This window comes from Coenobita brevimanus, chromosome 63, assembly GCF_032717465.1.
Source record: "Coenobita brevimanus isolate Jiangsu-jjx chromosome 63, ASM3271746v2, whole genome shotgun sequence".
NCBI lineage: Eukaryota > Metazoa > Arthropoda > Malacostraca > Decapoda > Coenobitidae > Coenobita > Coenobita brevimanus.
Genome location: NC_137016.1, coordinates 27,415,945 through 27,442,656, shown reverse-complemented (window position 1 = coordinate 27,442,656; position 26,712 = coordinate 27,415,945). Strand labels below are relative to the sequence as shown.

At 42.6% G+C, this 26,712-nt stretch overlaps 1 protein-coding gene across 1 annotated transcript in view; it reads right to left on the bottom strand.

Annotated features, from left to right (window-relative positions):
* Positions 1-26,712, bottom strand: part of LOC145404402 (uncharacterized) — a 63,963-nt gene that overhangs the window by 6,439 nt on the left and 30,812 nt on the right. The window contains exons 3-7 of the mRNA XM_080275918.1: positions 21,459-21,601; positions 14,551-14,633; positions 8,637-8,805; positions 6,569-6,748; positions 4,644-4,656 (exon numbers count right to left, since the gene is read on the bottom strand). Coding sequence (XP_080132044.1) covers positions 4,644-4,656; positions 6,569-6,748; positions 8,637-8,805; positions 14,551-14,633; positions 21,459-21,601 — 588 coding nt within the window. The remainder of the gene's footprint in view (positions 1-4,643; positions 4,657-6,568; positions 6,749-8,636; positions 8,806-14,550; positions 14,634-21,458; positions 21,602-26,712) is intronic.

Below are 26,712 nucleotides of genomic sequence, written 5' to 3'. Positions count from 1 at the left end.
GGGTTCCAGAGGACTGGAAATCAGGTATAATTGTTCCTCTGTACAAAGGAAAAGGGGGAGAGAGAAGTATGTGGTAACCATAGGGGTATTTGCCTTCTTAGTGTGACTGGTAAAATATATGGTAGAATACTCATTGATAGGGTTAGGCATATGACAGAGGGAGCTAGTTGGAGAAGAACAAGGGGGATTTAGGAAGGGAAAAGGGTGTGTAGATCAGATATTTGTTCTAAGATGTTTAGTGGAGAAGTATCTAGAGAAGGGAAGGAAAGTGTACGCTGCCTTCATGGACTTGGAGAAAGCTTATGACAGAATAGATAGGAAAGGTATGTGGAAGGTATTAAGAATATATGGAGTGGAGGGGAAATTGTTGAGTGCTGTGAAGAGTATGTACAGGGAGCTAGGGCTACGGTGCGAGTGGATGGTGAGCTGAGTGAGTTCTTTGATCTCAATGTGGGACTGAAACAGGGGTGTGTAATGTCTCCATGGCTGTTTAATATATATATGGATGGGGTCGTAAAGGAGGTACAAGGTAGGGCAGTGGATGTGGGGGTGGCCCTAACAAATGAGGGTGAGATTTGGAAGCTTCCGGTGTTGCTGTTTGCTGATGATACAGTATTGTTGAGTGAAGATGAATGGGAGTTGCAAGGTTTGGTGAATGAATTTGGGACAGTGTGTAGGAGGAGGAAGCTGAAAGTTAATGTAAACAAAAGTAAAGTTATGGTGTTTGAGAGGAATGAAGTCACAGAGTGTGCAGTGAGGTTGGATGGTGAGGATATGGAGAATGTGAGTGCATTCAAGTACTTGGGTAGTGTGATGAGTAAGGATGGAACTTTGGGGGATGAAGTGCGTGAAAGGGTACAGCAGGGAAGGAAGGTTGTAGGCATGCTGAAAGCAGTGATGAGAAATAGGGAAGTGAGTATGGAAGTTAAGAAGTCTCTGCATGATGGTATTGTGATCCCTACCCTGACGTATGGAAGCGAGGCGTGGACCTTGCAAGAGGGGAACAAGTCAAGAGTGAGAGCAGTGGAAATGAGTTACTTGAGAGGAGCATGTGGAGTGACATGGAGGGACAGGTTGACGAATGAAGAAGTGAAGGAACGTTGTGGGGTAGATGTGGATGTGGTTGAAAAGATTAGGAGAAATACACTGAGGTGGTTTGGACATGTGGAGAGGATGGAGAGTGAAAGACTGACTAAGAGGGTGTATGTGGGTGAGGTGGAGGGAGGGAGTGGAAGGGGTAGACCGAGGATGAGGTGGAGGGATGGAGTTGAGAGGTATATGAGGGAGGGGGGGGTGTGTTGGGGGGAGGGGAGTCAAATGGTGGGTGACAGAGTGACTTGGAGGCGTTTTGTCTGCGGCCACCCTTTGCGGGATTAGGGCGTCGGGCTATAGATAGATAGATAGATAGACAATTTAAACCCTCATCAATATCATTTATATAGATAATAAAAAGTATCGGTCCAAGTACTGAGCCTTGGGGAACGCCGCTGATCACATTACGCCATTTGGATTCCTTTCCGTTTATCACAACTCGCTGTTTTCGGTCTGAAAGCCAGTCTTATAACCATTTCTGCATATTTTCTTTTATTCCATGTGCTTCTATTTTGCTCATGAGACACTTGTGAGGGACAGTGTCAAATGCTTTCTGAAAGTCGAGGTAAATTATATCTACTACTCTTGAGTCACCGTTTGATTTGTAAACATCATGGAAGAAGTCCAGTAAGTTAGTTAACCCCTTAAACGCGGCTGTGAACAGTCGACCCCCCCCCCCCGAGTGGCGGGGTTGTATCGCGGTCTGAGTACCAGTAGGAAAATATTAGCCAAAAATCAGAGATTAACCCTAGAACATTATACTTGGTATGGCAGATAATACTTACATTCAGCTTTCTCCAGAGACAGGTGTTGAGCCTTCGTGGACTACCCAAGGACTTGTGGAGATTTGCAAAGTTGGGTAACCAAATCTTCACTTTCACACCTCCAGCAACCCGGTTTCCCCTCTACCACAGCCTCATTCTGTCACAGTAAACTTTATACTACAACGTAAAGGTAGTTTGGAATCCATATTTGTACAATAAGCACTAAAAATAAGGTTAAAATCAACGGAGAGTACACCCGACAAGCAGCGTGGTGGCGGTCTTCCTGTCACTCAACAAACATTTCCATTTTCACAGCTAAAAACATGTATACTACATTATTTTCAATCATATTACTTCCCAAAAGATCACCGCGGCGCGCTTTTTATTCTGCCTTACACCCGTCACTTTATTCTCGTTCCTGTTGGCCGCTTGCACTGACTCGGAAGAGCTAGAACTCGCCATAATGTCACTTTGAAAGCCTGCGGTAAACTGACGCTAAACAGGGGCAAACCGTGCGAAAAAAAGCTAGCGTTACAACTGGGGAAACAAGCGTTTCCTATTAGCATAAACTGCTTGTGAGAGGAGAGCGCAGATTTACAGTTCTGAGCAGTCAGAGCGCTGGCATGTATCACAGCCAGGCTGGCCGGGCCGTGGTGGGGGGGGAGGGGGGAAAAAAAAAGCGATACTTGGCAACAACAGAGGTCAGTAGTACAAAGGTAAAGTATGCTAATTGTAGCTAAAGAGTGGTGGTACTGATAGACAATACCAGCTGGAGCCTGCTTGCCCGCGGTTATTCAAAATTTACTAGAATAGCAAACGCGACACTCCGCCGCTGTCCTTTTCGCCGAGCATCGCAAATGCGACGATCCGCGTTTAAAGGGTTAAGCATGAACAACGATGTCTGAATCCATGCTGCGAGTCTTTAATTATATTATTTTCTTCTAGATAATTAACTATTTTATCTCTTATGATTTTTTCCATCAACTTGCACACTACTGATGTTAAGTTGATTTGTTCGTAATTTCCTGGGTGCGACTCATTTCCTTTTTTGAAAATAGGTGTTACATTTGCTAGTTTCCATTCGCATGGAACTTTCCCAGTACTTAACGATTTATTGAATAAGACAGAGAGTGGCAGCAGTAACTCATTTTTTGCTTCTCTGAGAATTCTCGGTGATATTTTATCGGGGCCAGGGGTTTTGTTTATGTTCGTACTATTTATGGCTGAAAGGATATCGTTATTATGGATAGCATAGTTACTAAGGACTGTGCTATTTGCTTGGTTTGTGGGTAGCAGTAGGTTTCTGGTGGTGTTTTCAACTGTAAAAACAGACGCAAAGTAATTGTTAAGAATGTTTGCCATTTCGACCTCATTTTCTGTGTGTTTGCCACTGCTCATTTGGACCTATTGATGTAGTCATAACCTTTTTCTTTCTAATGTAACTGTAAAATTCTTTAGGATTTGATTTGCAAGTATTAGCAATGTGGATCTTCAGTGCTCTTTTGCTTTGTTTAATAAGTCTTTTCGATATGCGGCATAGATTTTCGTACTGTAATTTATCATCATTATTTTGTTCATTCATTCATTCATTGCCAGACGCCATGTATCCCAAACGGGGTGGCCAAGGGCTTAGAGTTAATTGTTTTACAGGGAGGGGCACTAATCCTCCACCAACCCCACTTGACACGTGTAGTTTTATATTTATGGTATGCCTGTTTTTTGGCTATTGAGTTTCTTTTATTTTCACTGGACCACCACTTTGGTTTACTATTACCAGTTGGACGCCTGTTACATAGTGGCACACATGACTTTACCACTTCGTTAAATTTTTTGGTGAATATTTCCCATGCTTGGTTTATGTCATCGGTTTCAGACATTTGATTCCAATCCGCAGTTGCAAGTAGCGCTCTGAGCCTAGTGAAATCAGCTCTACGATAATCTGGGACCTTTTCTTTGCTCTCCATTTCTTTTACTTTTTCAGTAGTAATATTAAACTGTATAATTCGGTGATCACTTGAACTAAACTCAGGTCCTATTTCAACGTTGTTGACTAGGTTATCATTTGTAGTCAAGATGATGTCTAGGATATTGTTTCCTCTCGTTGGGTATTCTACGTGTTGGGAAAGAGCACTTTCTTGAAGATTCGTGTAAAGGTCTTGTCCTGAGTGTGCCATTAGCGGTTCACCCCACTTTGTTACCGGTAGGTTAAAGTCTCCAAAAATTACACTATCCTCTTGACAACAAATTTCCACAATTTGATCATAAAGTTTTTCATCTATCTCAGATGACTGTGCTGGAGGACAATAGAAGAGACATATATTTATTTTGTGTGAATTAATATTTAGCTGAACATAACTGGCATCTATGTTGGTAATACTGGGTTTGGATAGCACACAGGGGTGGAGACTAGTTTTCACACATAGTAAAACACCACCACCAGCTCGATGTGGTTGCTCACAGCTGAAAATATTGTACCCTGTTAATGAGTATTCTGCCAGAAAGTCCCTCGTTTGATCAGGAGGAGGAGGAGGAGAAGGAAAGCAAACAGCAACAGACCTTATGGTCCTTTTGAGGCTGCTTGTTACAAAGAAAACTATGACTACACGATCTAACTCTACATGCTGAAGGATAAGGATAGTAAAGCAAGAAGGCTCCCCCAACCACCAAAAACCCTCCAGGAAAAAGTGAGAAAAACCACCATGTAACACGGAAAAACTGACATGGAAAATTCATAGGAAATATTGGAAAGGAAAAGTCACATTCTATAATACTTTGTCTATAAGCTACCTGATTGGGGAACCTGAAAGAGAAAGTAATCAAATCAACTATTAGTTACGGCATGACATTATAAACAGGTACATTGAGTTAATGGGAAGTCTGGACATAACATGGTAATTACAAACTGCAAAGTGTGGATGTTTAGGGGTGGTGCGGCAGCCTTGTCTGGCGCTTTTAAGGTAGGCAGCAGTCAATCAGGCCCTAGCTCCATTCACTCCACTGAGACAAGGAACTCTCCCATGTGGGACAAGTACACAAGTTTCCTCCTGAAGCAGTGACCCCAGGTACATTAAAAAAAATCCCGATGGTGGTCACTTGACTAACAGGGACCCTCAGTGATCCACAGCCCATCACAGGTCGAAAGTAAGAGTAGTGACCATTAACTCAGGGTTATCTGTGCAGATCCTAATCTGTGCTTATATTGCTTTCTTTGCACTGGGGAGATTGAAAAATATATAAGAAGGGTGTCTTAGACAAAAGGGGACTGCACAGTGCACAGTGTGGGTGTTTAGGGGTGGTGCGGCAGCCATGCCTGGCACTTTTTAGGTAGGCAGCAGTCAATCAGTCCCTAGCTCCATTAACTCCACCGAGACAAGGAACTCTCCCATGTGGGACAAGTACACGAGTTTCATCCTGAAGCAGTGACCCTTGGTACATTAAAAAAATCCCAATGGTGGTCACTTGACTAACAGGGACCCTCAGTGATCCACAGCCCTTCACAGGTCGAAAGGTAGAGTAGTGACTGTTAACTCAAGGTTATCTGTGCAGATCCTAATCTGTGCTTATATTACTATATTTGCATTGAATAAATTGAAAAATGTATAATGACGTGACGCGACACTATGTACGGATACATTGTTTATGGGGTGTCTTGTAGACAAAAAGGGAAAGAACTTACACGTAGCTATAAAAGCAAGTTATTTGGACAGAAAAAGAGTCAGCTGAGGATTCTCGTGCAAATACTTTTTGTTTTTGAATGTCTCAATTGAGATACTGTTCACGGTATCTGAGGGTAATCTGTTCCAGTTATTTACAACTCTGTTAATGAGGAAGTATTTTGCTTCATGGGATTGGAAACACTTTCTCATAATTTTGCAGCCATTACTTCTGGTTTGACTCGACCAGTCTGTATAAAAATATTTATTTATGTTTTAAGTTGTCATATCCCTTCATGATTTTGAAAACTTCAATAAGGTCCCAGCTTAACCTGCGCTTCGTTAGGCTAAATAATTTAAGTTCTTCAAGATGTTCCTCATATGGTTTGTTGCTAAGTCGTGGTATCATTTTTGTAATTCTTCACTGAATTCTCTCTAATTTTTCAATGTCCTTTCTGTAGTATGGAGACCAGAATTGCACACAATACTCAAAATAGGGGCGCACTAGTGAGTTGTACAAGGCAAGTATGACTTTTTCCGATTTAAACTCAAAAGTTCTTCCAATAAAACCCACCAGCTTGTTTGCAATTTTAACCGCCTCAGTGCCCTGCTTACTTGGTTTTAGGTCATTTGATATTATCACACCAAGATCCTTTTCACTGTCAGTACCTGATAACTGGATATTGTTCATTTTGTAATTCGCATGGACGTTGTTACTTCCAATATGAAGTACTGAGTACTTAACATTTTTCTGTGTTGAATTTCATTTGCCAATTTTCTGCCCAGCTTGCTAAAGTATTAAGGAGGGTGTGCAAAATGGTGTGGCCCAGTTTTATGAGCATACTGTTAAGAGTTCTAACACTTTCATCCTTTTTCCTTCTGAACCCTACCTCACCCCATCCTTATGAGAGTACAATGTCAGGATAATGATGTGTTGGAGATGAAATTTTTGTAGGCATGTTTTTAGGTCATCCTTTGACTTTTGAACAGTTTCTCTGATCATTTTCTGATGAAATGAGAATACAAAGGAGGGAAAGGAAAAAAAAGAAAAAAGTGTACCCTTGCACATGCTGAGTGAAACAGGATGGGAGAGGCCAAGATGGTCCCCTGGGGGCAAGGCTGAAGTCAGGGTACGCAGAAGAGCCAATGAATGACCTTGGCGTCGTGCACAGGGACGTACATAGAGTGTGTCCAATGTGTCACACGCATACACATCTTCACCACCCCATATACTGGTGCCTGAAACATACATGTATGATAAAAACAATTAGGTACTATGAAAAACTTATTTAACCCCTCAATGGCCGAGGGTTCAGAAATTTGTCGAATCCCCTGACTGGCTCCAGGGAACATTTTTAAAAAATCCTACAATTGATTTCTTTTTCTTACAGATGTGAAGAGAATCATCTGGTGCACCTGGCAATATGTTTTTAGCTTCCTAAACCCATCCTGTGATTCGCTTTGATTCATGGATATCATAAAATTCACAAAATTACTTGTCCATGTGCCATTAACATGTAAACATATGGGCAAAGACATGAGAAAAAGTAATCGCCTGATTGCTTGGGATTGTAGAGCAGGGTTGGGTAAACATACCAGTGACCTTTGTTCCCTCCCATAATTGTTCGCAGTTTTCTGTAGCTCACACTAATTCGACATCATCAGCACCGTTACGGTAAAGCATCACTCAACACCGGTGGCCATTGAGAGGTTAACTGCCTCAAACTTAATTTAGGGGAAATATGGATATTACAAACAGGTAATGCTAACATTCTTACAATATTAGTAGTACAGTACAATCCCAGCTATCCGGTATCCAGACAAACGGAATACTCAGAAAAACGGGAAAATTCAAGGGCTGGTAAAAATGTCAGTAAGTTATAACTGTGCGCCAATTTGAATGGACCGCCAAACCGCCGTTTGATCGTGTCACGCGAGGCTGGGTGAAGTCAGACAAAGCGAGGTGAAGGCATTTCCGGCTAATGTAAATCCCTAGCAAATCCTCTTAACCGCCCCTCCTCTCCCCCTCTTTCCCCTACTTGAATTCAGTCATCCTCCACACCCTCCAAAAATCACCAGTCTGCTTTTTGCCACCAGACAGTAAACAAGCTCTCTTGCTATTGTGTTCCTCTGATAGACAGTAATTTGTACACTCCAAAATGCCTAAAGTGCAAACTAAACGTAAGTGTATCGTGCTTACCTTGAAACAGAAGCTGGACATATGCAACAGACTTGAAAAAGGCGAACATTATAAAACATTATAATGGCTGAATATAAATGTTAATAGGAATGAAAGTTTACTTTGTTGGAAGAAAAATAAATAAATAATATGCCTGCATTTCATACGTACATCATTTATTTTATTTTCTGCAAAACAGCTGAGCGGCGGGTGAGGGGTGGAGTGATGGAGGTCAGGTAGGGAAGAAGAAGACCAGTCGGGGTCAGAAACGTAAACAAACTCACGTGGGGGCACAGGTGTCGTGATAATTCTGCAGTGCAGTCTTAACACATCATCAGTTCACTAATAAATGTTCAAGCTTTTATTTCTTTATTTTATTTTTCAATTTTTATGAGTACAGTACATATAATGAATACAGTAATTCGGTAAACAATGGACTGGTGCAATTTGCAGTACTGCAAATTGCTAGACATTGCACACGTGCGTTATGACCATGGTGTGTGTTTACAAGGCAGTTTTTCAGGCGGAATCTCTTAGTGTAACCCCTAATGTGACTGGTGAGTACCTGAACTGTATTTACTGCTGTGATAGCCTTTGTATAGATTTGACTTGAAAATCAGATATACGGGAAAAATCTGTAACCAGGAAGGTAAATTCCCCAAGCCACCCGGTTAACTGGGATTGTACTATAGTTTACAAAAAAAAGGGGGGGGTAAAAAAAAGGTATTGCTATGTACAGATCACAAATGATGTTATGGGTAAAAGAGTGGAAAAGAGCTACTGTATTATGTATACTGAAAGTACATTAAAGGCAAATGCGAAACTACTGAAAATAAATACATCCATTATGTTCAATAGGAAAGATACAGACAATGTCATATTGACCTGGCTGCACAAACTTAAGTTGTGAGACGACAGGAAAAAGTAAGAGTGAAGGGAAGCACTGACCCTTACGCTTGAGGGAGCACATGCCTGCAGGGCGATGCATGTGCCACAAAAGATAGGTTGGGTCAGGTAGTGGGCAGCACCCATACGGTACTTCTGCCTCAGCTTCACGGGCCGCGTAGTCCAGCTGTGTCAATATCAGCACCAGCAGCCTCTCTCCAAGCACCTCTGTCTGCACCACCAAATAATTTCATCTTAAACTAATCCCTAACTATGATGACATCATTTATATTTTATTTTTCCAGCCACTACTTTACTTTATTTTGCTTAGGAGAGCCCTCTTGTGTCTGAGAGATTTACGAAGTCTGTATCACATCCTTTCAACATGATGTCTCTCTTAAACTGAATAACACTGTCTGTAAATAGCAAGAATAAATGAAAGAAGAGGTCACCACATTGCATGGTTTAAAGTTACATGTTAAGCCTACTCAGTTGCTAATACAGAAAGTCCCTGTTATGGCATAGGTCACTTTGTTTTTTAATCATTTTTGCTATCACAGTGACAGGAACATATCTAAACACTGCCCATAAAAGTTCCAAACTGGCTGGCAACCTTTTTTGGCTACCTAATCACCTTTACTTCCCTTACTAATTTCAGAAACCTAGTCACATTACTTCCCTTACTAATTTCAGAAACCTAATCACCTTTACTTCCCTTACTAATTTCAGAAATCATGAATAGCTGCCTGTCTATGCTAAGCTTGTCATACATAACCATTTATTCTATCACAACATGCACATCAGTGTTTTAGCTGTCCTGAGTAAACTCTTCACAACAGTTTATAGTAATCACTTGGGTACCTTCCCAGTGATGAGATGCTTCCCAGACACATGCTGGGAGATTAACGATGAACCTCTGTACCATGCATTAGCACTATTGCTCTCCAACAATTTCTTTGATGCATGGTGTTCTAATAAGTTGTGGTACTCCAACTGGATGTGGATCTTAAGGGTCTGCTTCTGTGGGGTGGCTTTGGTTTACTGCTCATGCCACTAAGGGAAGGGCAACTGGTCACTCTTGCCTCAACCCCTATGTGGCTGTGGGTCCAGAAATTGTCAGGACTCAGTGGCCAGCGCTGGCACCATTTTTTCAAATTTCGAAAATTAATCTTTTTTCTTTACCAAACTGAAAAGAAACATTTAGCACATCCGGGAATCTTCCTAAACCCATCCTGTGCTTCTCAATGAAACACAAAAATTTTGCAACACGACCATGTATATACCAGTGAAAACTAAAACGAGAAGTGATAAAAATCTCACTAAGAAATATCCATATTATCACCTCCCCAAAATTTCAGTGGTGCTGAAATGATTTGAAATGACTAGATATGTGTATTACGAACAAAATCAGCATATAATATGGGAGGTTTCATGAAGAAGTATAATTATTGTGAATTTTTTCACACTGAAATGGTTTGAAATGACTATATACTGTATGTGTATTACGAACAAAATCAATACATAATATGGGAGGTTTCATGGGGGGGGGGGGATTATCATGAATTTTTTCACACTCTTTGATGTTTATTGCGTTCATGCAAGTATCGTGTCATTTCTCTTGTCTGGGTGGTTTAGTGTGTGTCCAAAGAGAGGCTAGAGATGATACTTTTAAACTCTGATCAGATATGGTTCTCTTTTGTGTGTACAGGCTGAACCACAGCGGCTTAAATTTGATACAATCAGCAATTAGCACCTCACACAAGGGGATTAGGATGATGGGAAGGGAAGGTTTTCCCCCCACCTATACACCATTTGAACACGGCAAATGTTGCTAAAATGTTTGTACAAAGCAAGAAATATGTCAAATAATCTGAATCAGTAAAATATATGTTTACCTATAGGTATAAATACCTTTATTATGACTTATCCCCCATATTCTTATGTTTTGTTTATTCTTGTTTTGATTTCTAATTGCACTCTGCGTGGTATTGTGTGTGTCGCAAGGGAGGAAAAAAATTATATTTTCTGTCTGTTTCCAGATAATACGTGCAGCTGTGTTTAGGCACATTTCTTGCAGTCAGAAAAAGATAATGCCAGAGATTAGCATGGAAAGCTGGGGATAAAGCTGTAGGGAATGGTGAGGTTGTAAGTTACTGTTGTTATAACAATACACACTGAATACTGCTAATTCTCCTGCAAATACAAGAGAAACATAAGAGGAAAATGGTACAAGGCAAAGAAATAATGGCCCAAAGAAAATGATTGACGGAAAAAAAAAATTACTTACTTCTTGGGCTTGCTGGGCTGTAAGTTGTGACTTGTGCAGTTTGCGGTGGGCGAGAGGGATGCTTATCTATCCCTCTCTATGCCCCCTTCGCAGGTCAAAAGTAAACTCTGATATGTAGTCACTGTCTGGGAAACACACTCACTTTTTTTACTTACTTTTCCTCACTTACACGAACACATACATCAGTCGTACACTACCGCACTTCCTTAGTTATACTGTACTTACATTATCACAACCATAAACCTAGTTACATATATATAGTTCCTTAAAAAATATGTTCCTATTTACTGGATTTTCCCTCCACACTCAATACTTCACTATGGAATGGAACTCAGGGAAGCAGGATGGGCCAGAGAGCCACCTGGCATCCACGACACTGCCAGGTGGTGAGTTTTCTCTCTCATGGCCGTCTGTCGGTGGTTCCACATATGTGGCAACGAACCTGTGCACTCCCGCCTACTCTTGTAGGTCCTTGTCCTTCTCTGGCTGGTGGCATCGTTTCCAGGAAATGCAGGGCAACTCATTCCTTTGCAGTCTCTCTGTTTGGTCCCAAATTGCACTTGTATGCCCCCATGGCGACTGTGGACCATACTCCTGAAAGATTTCGAACAAACAATCATGACCGAACTTCCCCACAGAGTTTGTCTGTCCAGTTTCTGGGAGTAGTAATGATGTGCATTCAGAATGCACATGTCTACTGAGTGGAAAAAAAAGTTTCTTATACCACCTGGCACAATGACGAATGCACTCCACACTACCAATTTGCATGTTGCTCTTATCAACCAAGTGTATATTATGATTGTAGTCTGTGACTGCATCTGGCTTTCGAATGCATTCACCTGTCACACAACCTACTTTCTGCGGGTCAGCGAGAGCTCCAATGTGCACAGTTAATATCAAGTCAATGTACACATCACACCTGTTGTGCCAACACAGGGCAAGAAGATCAGTGCTTCGTTACATCTCCACAGTGCCTCTCTCTTGCTCTTTACTGGACATTGACATGCCACTTCTGTTTGATCACACTGTGCCACACAAGCCAATGTTCTTGGCAAGCAAGTGCAATGCCAGTTCTTAAGAGGTTTACCAATTATCTACGTAGAGTATGTGACCTCTACCCACATAATTTTCCATCATTTGTTTCACTACTGCTCCAGAAATGCCAAGACGATCATTATGTGGGATTTCAGTCACTATCCCGGTGCATATTATCATATCCAAGACAACACCTGTATAACAATCATACAGTACAAATAACTTTATGCCAAAATGATGACGTTTCGATGTGATGTACTGTCTGAAAGAAACATGGCCACGGAATAACGAGCAACTCATCGATCACAACCTTCTGAAAAGCCCCCAAGTAGCATTTTGCTTTGCCTTCAAGGTTCTCCCAAACAGGCCTGATCTTGCCCAAACTGGCTAACAGATCCATGGTAGTGCTGTCTTAGAAATGATGGAACCACAGGATGTTCTGGTACATGTGTTTGCCGAATACATTGACATGTGTCAGAACATCAGTCATCTAGTAATCGACAATGGAATGTTTATTCACCACAGGCATCAACATCGTCAGCGCCAAGAACACGTACTGTACAAGGAAGGCATTGTCATGTCAATTCAAAATCGTATCATGTAGGTCCCTTCTTGTCCTTCGTCAACAGCTGTCTTGTAGAAAAAGCAGTTTGCATCCGTCTCAATCAGCATCATTAATGCTCATCAAAGAATAATAGAAACAAACTTAGCACTGAACTGTTGGCCGTCAGTTCTGCTGTGTCAAGTACTGTACACCCGAGTAACTGTCATCAAACGTAAATGTGCTCAGTCTGATGTCAGTGGTAAGTGTCCATGTGACGCGTAGGCTGCTCAGAAAGGGGAAGCCTGTACCTCCAACCGCTGGTTGAAGTGCCTTCTGAGGTGGGCACGTTTTGCGACAAGTTTTCACACCTGCCGTGAAGGCCGAGGGACTGACATGGTTACCGGTGCTGAGGAGGATGGCTCTGGTGCTGGCTCATGTGGTGCAACAGCGTGGGATGGTAAGAGGGCGCGTGAGGTAGAGGGATGCGATGGTAACAGTGGAGCATGGGAGGAGGAATATGCACACTGCTCCTGTGCCTGCGGCACATCTTGCTGTGATGTGCTTGTCTCCTCCTTATCCTTTTCGGCAGGAAATAATTGCATTGCCACCTTCTTTTTCTTAGGAGGTGGCGCAACAGGGAAAGAGGTGGAACATCATTGCCAGTGTCATCAGAGTCATCGTCATCATCGTCTTCCTTTGGTGATGTTTCATACCACTTGTCAGTGTCCTAGTCAGGCATGTCATCAAGGCTACTCTCAAGTTCTTCATCCATGCTAATTCTGTCATCGTCATGCTTACCACCCCTAGCGAAGAGTTCAGCCCTGATTTCAAGGCCTGTAAGGGTCTTGCGCGAGTGCGCTGAGGGCTGCCGTGCAAGGGAGTGGTGGCCATGAGAGGAGTGAGAATCAGACATCCACTCATCACTGTGTCACATGCTGAACTGACAGCTTGGGTGCTTGGGAGGCTTGGGTAGGTCAGTGTCAACATGTCCCAGACATTCGTTCACTTTCCAAAATTCTTCAGTATTTTACTGGTCACGCTGCATCAACGCTGCTGGAAACGCTCTGGTAAAGCATCGTTTGATGCCGGCGGCCATTTAGTGGTTAAATGTCTGCACTGAGTAGCCCAGCCCCAGGTCCCTATGCTCCTGATGTGGCAATGGTGAATGGATATGATTCCTGCCTAAAAGTGTTTGGACCAATTCTGCTTTATGGGAGTGAAATACAGACAATATTTGGAGGACACAAGAATAGTTATCTGAAAATATGGAGTTACTGGGAGATGCACAAATGAAGAATAAATATGCAGACAATACAAAAGTGAAGGTCAAAGAGTGTTAAGGGGACATACTGAATATATGAGGAGTGTACGGAAGTGAAGCTTTTGGAATAGAAAAAGATCCCAACAAGGATAAGTTTAGAGACATTTTTGTCATGGCCAGCCCAAACGAACATTGTGATATGTCGTCAGGGCATTTAAAAATAAATAGTCATAATAATAAAAATAATAATAATAATAATACAGTAATTATAAGAGTAAGAGTAATAGCAATAATAATAATCCATCCACCTATTCATCACCCAATCCTACGTTGCCCCATGAGAAGCGTACGAGCCCGGGGCTAGGCAAGTTGGTCCTGACATTTAAGATGAGAGTGACAAGCCTCTCTCATCCCTGAGTGGCATTATGTGAGCAATAAACCACAACCATCCCTTGCATATAAACCTTCACCGGCTAAATCCGACTGGAGCACCGTATTTACCCACTAAACCACCAGGCGCCAAAATTTGGTTATATGGTTACCACCTAGCACAGTAAATGGTTTCCTGGTGTACAGGAAATCATTTGGCTTGTCACTCAGTTTAGTCACCCATAGGCAGAAGGAAGAGGAAAGAATAAAGGAAAAAAAGACAGAAGAGGGAGTGTAAAGTCATCTGCAGGCAGAGGACGAGGAAAGAATGAAGGAAAGAGTGACAGAAGAGGATGGAGTGAAAGAAGGATGGAGGAGGGAGACATCTGAGAGCAGCACTACATCGAGTGAGTGGATGGTGAGTGTCCCCACCAACCACACAATAATAATAACAATAATACTGTAATAATAATGAACTTACTTGGACCCATCCAGACTTTGGTGATGTGATGTTCAGTACCCTCTCCAAAGGATGCCAGTCTCCTTTCAACCATATATATTTATCTAAGTGGAAATAATCACTCTGGTTATAAATCTGTATGACTCCAATGTATACAGAACTTTTATGACAGCATAAAAATATAGTTACTGGATGCACCAGTTTCATAATGAGAAGAAGAAAAAAGTGTTATGTATATTTCATCTAAAGGAAAGAAGGCACTGTAGAGAGAAGTGTCTTTTCAAATTTATATGCACTTGTGCTTTGCATTGGAGCCATGATGGTTCAGCAGTAACATGGTCATCTCCTGATCTGCAGTGCCCAAAGTCAAAGGTTCAGAACCAGAGTTGTGGTGGACATTTAAAGTGCCAGTAAGCACTGACTCAAGCATGTCCAGACTCGAAGGCACATGTAGACTGAAAGACAAATATGTTACCAGTGAGTACACATGACTCCAAGGTCAAAGGGCAAAATCCCAATCCTATTTCCCCTGCTTGTGTCCTGAACTGTATAGCCCAATAAATGATGAGTATTCAGTTAACTATATCACAATACAATACAGTAAATGTCCTTTAATCCGACCATCAATAACCTGGCTATCCCAGTACAGGGAGGTATACCTCGATATATGATACCCTTAGATGCGATGCCCTGGCTTAACGATCGGGGTAGAAATACCACCATACCCCACCTAACGACAACCAAACCCCGGTTTAATAATAATTTTTTTTTTTTTTTTTTTTTTTTTCAATTTTGATGACATTTTATACTAAAACTGTCTGTTTAGGTTGATTTATAAACAGTTTTTTGACTTAGATTAATGTGTTTTAGCCATGGGTGGGGTGAACATTGTAATCTGGGGATACATTTTACTAAGCTTCATTTTTTCCAGACTTAAATAACTCATTTCCACTGCTCTCACTCAGGACACAAGTCAAGAGTGAGAGCAGTGGAAATGAGTTATTTAAGAGGAGCCTGTGGAGTCACGTGGAGAGACAGGCTGACGAATGAGGATATAAAGGAGCGTTGTGGTGTGGATGTGGATGTGATAGGAAGCGTTATGAGGAACACACTGAGGTGGTTTGGCCATGTGGAGAGGATGGAGGGTGAAAGACTGACGAAGAGAGTGTATGTGAGTTAGGTGGAGGGGGGAAGAGGGAGGGGGAGGCCGAGGATGAGATGGAGGGATGGGGTGGAGAGGTATATGAGAGAGGGGGGTGTGAGTTGGGAGCAGGGCAGTGAAATGGCGGGGGACAGGGCGACTTGGAGGCGATTTGTTTGTGGCCACCCCAAACGGGATTGAGGCGTCTGGCAATAGATAGATAGATAGATAGACATTTGACAATTTTCAGATTTTATTTGTTGGTTTTAATGAGTTACACTATTTACAAGTGTTAGGCTTAAGCTAGCTTCTTTTACAGCTATTGGGCCATTCTGATTGGCTTTAAACTTGTTTTTAGACTCATTTGGGTGGGTTTAGGACTTGGTTAGGGAGGAAACCCAACGCTCAAAAACGCATCCCTATACTTTACATATTAAATCTACCCCGAGATATGATACCCTGCCTAACGATGGGGTTTTACTTTACCAATTGCATTGCTAAACCGGGGTATTCCTGTACTCCGAAGTTTTTTAGGCAGTGCTGAAATCCCCTTTGCGGCGAGGAGTGGAAGCAAGTGGGAAGGACAGCACTTGCCCACTATTTTCAGTTTACACTTGTGCCCAGTCTGACGCCCTTCCGATAATTCCACTTGACTTTCGGACCAATAAGCGACTACAACAAAGTAGCAGTGGCTCCCACATCTTCTACTAGTTATGGTGGGAAAAAAACTGCTACACAGAAGCCTGTGACTAACAATAAGTGATAAACTCAAGGTGATAACACAAGTCAAGCGTGGTGATGAACGTTGGAAGATAATGGAGCTTTAACACTGGGGCCTCAACAATCTCGAATACTGTGGCAGCGAAGGATAAACTGACAAAGTTTGCAACAGGTAGAGGGTCAATGGTTGCTGGTTAGGTAAAAAAAAACTATGAAACTACCAAAATTTGGAAAACCAGATGAAGCAATGTACACATGGTTTACAGCTAAACGTGCTGAAGGCATGCCTAGGCCCATATCAGGTTTAATGATCATCAAGAAGGCTACACAGTATTGCAAAGATATGGAAATAGACACTGATGCAAGATTCCCTGATGAATGGCATCACAATTTTATACTTCGGCATGGGATCTGGGTGATTGATGTGACTGGGGAGAAAAACTCATTAGATCATGAAGCAGCAGCTAGCTATGGCAGCTCCCTCCAAGCAGTTAAAAAAAAAAAAAAAAAAAAAAAAAAAAAAAAAAAAAATTAAAACCCTCAGTTCCCTGTCGTTCAGATTATGGGACTTTTACTGTACCAAGATAATATAAGCTTCAAGCAGCTCCTCTCATTCCTTCTAGATTTCCCCCCCCCCCCGAGTCTGGGCAAAGGCTTCAGGGCCTATATCTCGGGGGCAGTAGCCTATCCCAAGGCATTGTAGTCCTCCTACACCTCCACATGTCACCACTTTGACTCTAACACCCACCATCCATATTGAATACATGCTAAGACTGTCTCATACACGACTGGTGTATTGGTATTAGCGGAGGTATTTTTACGACATGTCAGTGGGTTCTCTGGTAGATCAGGAAAGTCTGCTTTTTATGAAATTCAAATCTTTAAACAGTTCCCTGCCCCAGCTGGGATTCGAACCTAGGTCCATCAGGACTGCAGGCCGCCTCTCTACTGATTCAGCCACCGCCACCTGCTGGGAATACATATTATGTAGTATATACTTCCTCTCCCCAGTCCCATGGAGTAGTTGTGATCTTTTTAGAGTCTGAATGATGAGCAAATAATTGTGCTATTTATTTTAATGGGCACTGCTGAGTGTCCTCATAATCCTCTGTTTTCACTTTCCCATTTAAGAATACCCACCCTATACTTTTTGTGGGAAATACAGTTCGATCTACCTATCTACTGCCAGATGCCTTAATCCCTTACGGGGTGGCCACAAACAAATCACCTCCACGTCACCTTGTCCCCTGCCATTTCACTGCCCTGCTCCCAACTCACACCCCCCTCTCTCATATACCTCACCACTCCATCCCTCCATCTCATCCTTGGCCTCCCCCTCCCTCTCTCCCCCTCCACCTCACTCACATACACTCTCCTCGTCAGTCTCCTACTCTCCATCTTTTTCACATGTCCAAACCACCTCAATGTGTTTCTCCTAACGCTTCCTATCACATCCACATCCACACCACAATGCTCCTTTACACCCTCATTTGTCAGTTTGTCTCTCCATGTGACTCCACAGGCTCCTCTTAAATAACTCATATCCACTGCTTTCACTCATGACTTGTTTCCCCCTTCATCTTCACTTAACAAGACAGTATCATCTGCAAACAACAGTACAGGGAGTTTCCAAACACTGCCTTCTCTCACTAGGGCCAATCCAACATCCACTTCCCTACCTTGAATCTCTTTTATAACCCCATCCATGTACAGATTGAACAACCATGGAGACATGACACATCCCTGTTTCAACCCAACCTTCAAATAGAAAAATTCACTCAGTTCACTATCCACGTGCACTGCAGCCTTAGCACCGTCATACAAACTCTTCACGGCATTCAACAACTTCCCTTCTACTCCATATATTCTTAATACTTTCCACAGTCCTTGTCTATCCACCCTGTCATATGCTTTCTCCAAATCCAAGAAAGCCACATGCAACTTCTTTCCCTTCTCTAGAAACTTTTCCATTAAAGATCTAAGAATGAATATCTGATCTACGCAACCTCTTCCCTTCCTAAAGCCTCCCTGTTCTTCTCCAAATAATTCCTCTGTTATTTCCCTAACTCTGTCAATAAGTATCCTACATATACTGTACTTTCCCTATTACACTAAGAAGACAAATGCCCCTATGATTACCACACACTTCTTTTTCCCCTTTCCCTTTGTACAAGGGAATAATTATACCTGACTTCCAATCCTCTGGGACTCTACCTTCCTCCCAGGCCAATCTGCACATCTTCCACATCCATTCTACTACTATCTCTCCCCCATGCTTCAGCATTTCACCATATATCTTCCTCCCAGGCCAATCTGCACATCTTCCACATCCATTCTACTACTATCTCTCCCCCATGCTTCAGCATTTCACCACACACTCCATCAATTCCTTGGGCTTTCCTCATTTTGACTTTCTTCACTGCTTCCACAACTTCTATCCTGCTGATTTCTTTCTGTCTTCTCACCTCCCTTCTTCTCCCAGCCATTCCCCAGCCACTTATATTCGCATTACTTTCATTCTCTACGTTCAACAATTCCTTAAAGTGTTCTCACCATCTGCTCACTTCTTCTCCCTTCACCACTAGTAATTTACCATTTTATCTTTCACTCCCCTACTAACTTCACTGCCACCCTGTCTAACTCTCTTTACCTCTTTCCAGAACATTTTCTTACAGTCCCTCCACTTTACACTCAAATTCGTTCCAAATTCCTCATCCACTCTCTTCTTACTAATCTTTTCACTTCTCTCTCTTCCTTTCTACATATAACTCTGTCTTCCATCCAAGTCCCTATTTCTCATCCATTCATTGTATGCTTTCTTCTTTTGTGCCACAGCCTGTCTCACTTTTTCATTCCATCATGCTGTTCCTTGCACCCCCTTTCATCTTCTCTTCGCCCCACACACTACCTAACATGCTGCACAGATTCTTCTGTGAATATCTTGCACACACCTTTCACATCTCCCATCTGCTCCAATTCATATTTACCCAATCGTTCCTCCACTTCTCTCTTATATTCTGCCTTTTTCTCATCCTCTTGTAACCTTTCCACTCTCCATGCATCTACTCCTTCCTCCCATCCTTCCCTTCTTCTATTTCTCAATTTTACTTGGACCTTGATTCTGACCACCACTAAGTGGTGGTCAGAAAGTCCACTCCACCAACCTCTATATGCTCTTGTAACCATTACACATCTTTGCATCCTTTCATCCACACACACATAATCAATCATTGTCTTCCTTTCATTCAGTTCACCACCCACAGAAAGTCCACTCCCCCAACCTCTACATGCTCTTGCATCCATTAAACATCTTCGCATCCTTTCATCCACACACATAATCAATCATTGCCTTCCTTTCATTTAGTTCACCACCCACCCTTCTCATCACTTGCCACATATACCTGTGGATCATTTTGTGCCTGAAGAAGGTACTGGCCATCACCAACCCCCTCCCAGCACAAATGTCCACTAAAGCACTGCCATTCTCATCTATCTCAGCAGGCACACCCTACGCACCAACTACTCTATCCCCCTTCATATTCCCTACTTTACCATTTACATCACCAATCAAAAACACTCTCTCATTCCTTTCAAACTTTTCCATGCACACTTCCACATTTGTCCAGAATTCTTCTCTCACTCTGCTTGCACGATCTTGCGTTGGCGCATACTGTACATGCACACAATCGCCCACATTTATAGTCCAACTTTGAGCCTTACCCACACATTCCTTGAGCCAACTGATCCATACTCTCTTATATTCTCCTTCCATCTGTTACTCACAACAATACACACTCCTTCTTTTGCCCTCTCACTCTCACCTACTGCTGCACATATACCCCATCCATACTCCCATTCTCTCACACTCTCTGCTCTCCATTTAGTTTCAGTTAATCCACATACATCCACTTTCGCACCCTCAAGCACCTGGACAATCTCTCTCTTTCACCTCATCATTTGCACCCCTTACATTCCATGTCGCCATCAGTATCATGTCCTTTTTTCAGTCCTTAGTTGTCAACTTTTGGTCAGTCCTGGTCCAAGGCTTCTTGTTCATCTGTTTAGTTAGCTGTTTTCTGAGGAGAGGCATTAACCCTCCGCCAACCCACTTGCTGTCACATAGGGACACGTGTCGGCTGGTTATAAGGTTACCACCCAGCGTTGTAAATGCTTTCCTGGTTTACAGGAAATCATTTGGCTTGCCACTTGATGTAGAGCTACCCTAAAGTTAAAAAATTAAATATATACTAATATACTAAATCATTTTAGTTCTAATAAAATAACATAAACTATCAGTAGACTAACAAACCATATCAGGTAAATAAATGGAATGACAGAACACAGGTCCTGCCTATGCAAACACTCCAGGCATGGGACCTGAGAACCATAGGCTACCTGCCATGACCAGTGACTGTGGTAGTGGCCTCAGGACACCCTGCCAGGACAGCTACATGGACAGCCACCAAGCGCGCCTAGGCAATTTGGCTGCCCCACCATTGTACACCCACTGACAGGGCAATCTCCTGGGGCACTAATCCCAGGTTCAGGCCCCTCTTTATTGGGTAGAAGCAGCAGCCTGGAACTGCAATGCCCTGTACTCTCTGACAAAGATCCAAGCAGTATCTCATTCCAATCCCAAAACTGTGCTGGCAGAGCCTGCACCATGCCTCCCCATCAGGTCCGCTACTAGGTATTGGGGGAAAAGTTTTCTGGCTGCATGTCCTTGCTGGTGTCAACCCCTGTGATGCAGTGGGGTATTTTGGGTGGAATGTAAAGAATATGTAGAGTAATGCATGTGCCAGTTAGAGAAAAAAACGCATTTTGGAGAGTATGCTCTCCTACTCTTCATGTAAGTGTCAAACTGAAAAATGTCAGCAAAGGGGGATGGTCAGGATATCCTGATGGCTAGTGACATGGAAGCTCCAGCTCTCCCTATCACCAGCATTCCCATTCTCTTCAGAAGTTCCGCCCTGATCAGCTGGTGCTACAATCTACTCCTTTTTTCTTTAGAACAATAAATAATTACATAGTAGCATACAACACACAAGGCAGATTCGTAAAATGTTACCTTCATTGCCATCTGTGTACACCAGGATCCCTTTTTCTTCCTCATGTGACGCCTCTTCGTTCTCAGCACATAATTCTGGAAACAGGCACTCCCCAGGGACGGCCACTGCAAGGTCATCAGCTGTGATCTCTTCAGGCGTTTGTCTAAAAAAACGTATTATGTATGGTGACAAACAAAAATTAGCCTTATTTTTAATTACAGTAACCCCTCAATCATCCAACATAACAGAGCCATTGGTACGTCCAGATATGGACAAAATCTGGACACGGAGCAACATCCTACCTACCTATATCCTATCTATACCTAAACTATACGTACACTCTCCCAAAAAAGTATCGGCACCGTTGGGTGTGATAGTTAAGAAAATGAGCAACTTCTGCAGACACACATGAGTCTATAAATGTGGTGCCTCAAAACATATACCACCCAGTAAGTGAAACTTTTTGCAAGTTTGAGTTCTAATAATTACGAAATATAATATCTGCACTAATAACTACAGGATGCCCCATATATCACAATGCTTCATCCATGTTTCAGAATAATATGTGCTGTAAGAGTGCTGATACTTTTCTGAGAGGGTGTACAGTATCCCTTCTAACTGTGGCAATATTCTTCAGACACCAAAACACACATGGGAGTATCCAATATAATGCCAGACACTAAGAAAACAATGCATAAACAATACAAATCCACAAATAAATAAATGAATTAGAAAGTTGTAAAATGAATTTTAATAAAGTAGTGTACTGTAAAGTAAAAGTCCTTTAATCCGGAATGCACTAGCCCATGGACCTTCCGGATTATCAGATTTTCCTGACTATCAGACAAGTACCAGCAAATGTTCAAAATACACCCAAAAAAAAAAATAATAATAATAAAATAATTAAAAAATGATAGTTTTCTATACTTACCTTTGTAATATAGTGGAGATATAGGCTGTTTGAGGTCACATTAGTGCTAGTAGTGTTGGGGTGGTACAGTAGTACCATTGATATTTTTCCATTTTTTTCCGATTTTTCTTGATTTTTTACTCAAAAAAGCTAAAAATGACCCTGGGCTGAAAATTCCGAACCATTGCATTCTGGTTTATCGGAAGTTCACTGCACTTGCCGATCAGTGAACGGCGGACAGGCGTCGTAACCTGCTGACCTCTGACTGGTGTACAGGACTAATCCCATGTGGTCTTGTGGCTAATAAAATCACGTGACAAATATTAAACACCTCATCCTTCTCCATCTGCTGGAGCTGGGCAATGAGTGGGGACGTGTGGCAAGATGATGGAGGCCCATCCACTCAGGAGACTGAAGACAGCTGCAAGCTCATGTCTAATGGTGACTCAACAGCTGTCGATGTGCTCGGTTGTGGGTCCGAAAGTGAAGACTGGGGACACGGAGGTGGGAAGAACGGGCTCACACACGTGGGGGTGGTAGGCTTGAAAAACAAGTCGATCCTGGACTGGTGACAGGTGCGATGATTCTGATGTAGGATGACAGTGTCCCTGCCTTCCCGCAGATCTATCGTCAGCTTGGGTGGCACCAACTCCCTGTCGCAGTGTGGGTGCTCAGCATATTCGAGCACCTGCTCTATGCCAACACATGGTGCACCAAGACATGTGAGTAATAGGGTGGTGGAGTGCCAGGGTGCTCAGAGTCAGGGTCCTCATCCTTGTCGCTGTCCTCTGTTGGCCCTGCAGAAACAGCAGTGGCGATTTCCTCAGGCAACATCTAGTAACTAGGATTGCTGCTATCGTCATCCAACCATTCCCTCACATGCCGACATCCACATCCTCACCTGCCGTACACAGACGAAGGTGAAAATCGTCCACATCAAATCCCTCAAAGCTGTGTGAGGCCTCGAATCCATGAAGGAGACAAGACCAACCACTATGGGGAATTTTCAGCGCGTTGTCTGCTACTGAATTCAGTCTAGGCAGCTCTTTCCCAGTTACTATGCATGTAATATTTGTGGATTATTTTTACTCCCTTGTCGAACTGTGAGATATAGTAATGGCATATATCATTGAGAATAATAAAATACTACTTAGAAAACTCACAACCAATATGAATGACCTTTTTAATTTGTGCAATTTCATGAGTTACGATGGTAGACTCGCTTCTTAAATGTTAGTACTTCACAATTCTCTTTGCATAAATGCTATTTTGATTGTTGGATACTGTAGCTGATCCCATACATACCTGAGGTCCCGACCATTATTCATTCTTAACACCGATTTTCGACATGACAGTCATTGTCTTACCTGTAATTTAATAGTTTGTAAATTTTACCTCAACATTTCTCCAATACACTCGTGCATGTGCACCAGAGGGACAGTCCCGGATTTGAGAAAAGGCCACCGAGAGTGTTTACAAAAACAGACGAAGGCTAAACATGGTTGGAGAAGAAGTAGAATGTGGTTGGCGAAGGGTCAGGTTCTTAATGTGCTGCTACCTAACGTGTACAGGAAACCATTTGGCTTGTCACTCAGTGTAAAGTCACCTATGGGCAGAAAGAAGAGGAAAGAATGAAGGAAAGATAGAAGAGAGAATGTAGTAACCCGTTGACATAAGGATGAGGAAGGAATTAAATAAAGAACAGAAGAGGAGGGAAAGAAAGAAGGAAGGAGGAAAGGAAAGGATAGACACCAGAGAGCATCACTGCATGCTGTTACCTAATAAATGCTGAATATTGTTTTGTGATAAAAGTGTTTTCTTATCCATTTCTTTTTTCATAAACTCTTACCATTGTGACTACACACTTATTTTGCAGTTGCTACAGTTTCTACATTTCTTATTCCTAGCTACCTGTTAACCTGTAAGTGCATACTTCCAAGAAAATACACATTCAGACCAGAACAAACTGCCTTCCCGGTGGCATGTTTAATATAAGTCGTATGAAGTCTCCTGTGCCATTTAGTATCGTGTATGTTCCTTTAATTTTTGGAAGGGATGGTAAAATAAATAATAAAACATGTACCAAATGATCAGGTAAGCCTCTGAAAGAGAAAATGATGTCAAAGTCTAACTTTTTCAGTCTGATGATATACAGTTTTATTCTTGCTGCCAAACAATTTACCATTTAGAATACTCATACTGAAAGGGGCTAATGAAGCTGTATCATCCAGTTCAGTCTCTCCTGAGCTGAACAAAGTCGTCGGAATAAGGAATAAAATTATTTACGTCCTCATAGTGAAGAAAATAACACGCTCAAGTAGCAGCACTACACTAATTTGTAATTGTCTTTTTTGTATCCTCATTGTATAAATCAAGGTACATCATACGAATCATGCAAATATTGGACTTCGAAACCTTGGTTAATCGCCATAATGGGCTAGTAAATGAACCGTGTACACATCCGCCTTCACCGAGAGGTAGCGAAAAGTGAGCTACTGTATGTTTTATCCCGCCATAGGGACGGTCGCCTATGGCGTGTGGAAACAGATGTCAAGTGGCAGTATTTGGCAAATATTTAATTTCAGAAAACTGAGGCAATGACAAGCTTCAAGAAAGCACTATTCTTACTCAAAAAGACGATACGAATGTAGATATGAAAGCCAATTCCACTGAACTCATCAGTAACACAACGAAATGACTGTGTGTGAGGGATTGCCGGATGGAAGCTCATTGTACGCATATACATAATAGCCAGTCAAAAGTATACATTCATGGGCATGATATTTTTTGTCAGCGAGTATTTTAGTGACTTTAATGGTCTATAGTGTTGCTAACTATTGTAAGTTTATCCAGACATATAGAATAGTCACAATAGTTATGTTACTTTTCTAGGTCTGGGCCGAAATAGGGATCACCAGCTAGGTAGCAGATGACACCTGAAAGTCCCTCATTGAACACAGCAACCTTGATGTAACACTGAAGATTTTCCAAGGTCCGCTCTCCACATTTGTCGACCCCTTGCTTATCCTATAGCACTACCATCACCTCGTCGAGGAACCTCCAATGGTACAGTCTCTTGGCTGCCACAATAACATCTTGGTCCTTTGGTTGAATGAGAGCAGTCGTATTAGGCGGCAAAAATATGCATCTGATACGACCGTTATCGGCAACCAATTCCTTAAACAGATGCGCAGGGGGCACTGTCGACAATCAGGAGCGCCTTCACTTGGTCATGAGGGATACCATGTTTCTTTGTCCGACAACAGATAACCTCCTTGAGGTGGTGCATCCTGCTAGCATTGACGAAGCACAAAACCAAGACACACTGTTTGGACAACTTCCGACCAGGCACAGTCTTCCCCCCTCTCACCTGTCAGGGTGTTGGAGGGGCAAGGAGAGGTAGAAGAGGCCAGTTTGGTCAGTACTGTACACCTGACCAAGAGCAAGGCCCTCGTCCTCAATCAGGCACTGCACTTTCTGACGAAACAGCTCTACATCCTCCGCTGTCGCGTCCAAAATCTTGCCATGTGTCTTAAGGCCAGTAAGTCCATGTTGAAGTTTGAACCGGAACAGCCAACCTTCAGATGCCTTGAAGTCGTGCATATTGTGTAGGCGTGCAAATTTCTCAGCTGCCATCTTCAACTCAGTCCCTTGTACAAGCACGCCGGCATCCCATTGTTGGCGGAACCAAACCGAAGTTGACTGGTCGATGGCAGCATGACGGGGTAGAGACATCACCTTCTTATCAACCTCCCAAGTATCATCACTGTAGTCCAGTCCATACTGAGTCACCTTGGCCTCGTGATTTCTTGATATCAAACAAAGCAGAAAAGGCAAAATCATATTCACACAGAATGCGTGGTGGTCCAGCCAACGTAAACCTTCCTGAATATATCATGTCTCTTCTCCAGAGTCAAAACCTTCCTCTTTCATTTCTTGGGTGGTGGTGGGGCCATCATCATATACACGGATATGCCGCAGAGGAAAATCAAGGCCTGAAGAAGGTAGAGAACCACCACAAATGCAACAGTGGAAGATGCCATGGTTATAACTCAGCCAAGCATGTCCACACTTGAGAGACAAAGGCGGGAAATGAGGTGCGGTAACACCACGTGAACACAGTGTTGCTGTCTCTACCCACGCTTGGCTATGAGCACAGAAGTAACAAGTGTCAAACTGACCTATGAGCGTACGGGTCAATTTCGTTGAGCCAGGCAAATGTTGCCAGGTGGCAGCAACACTGGAGCCACTGTACATCACTACCTCAGGAAGCGTCCGAGTAATTTGGCCAGCCAGGCAACTCTGACCATTCGGTAGGGAAGCGGCCAGCCATGCGTGCCTGGAAGCATCTGAGTGACCTGGCC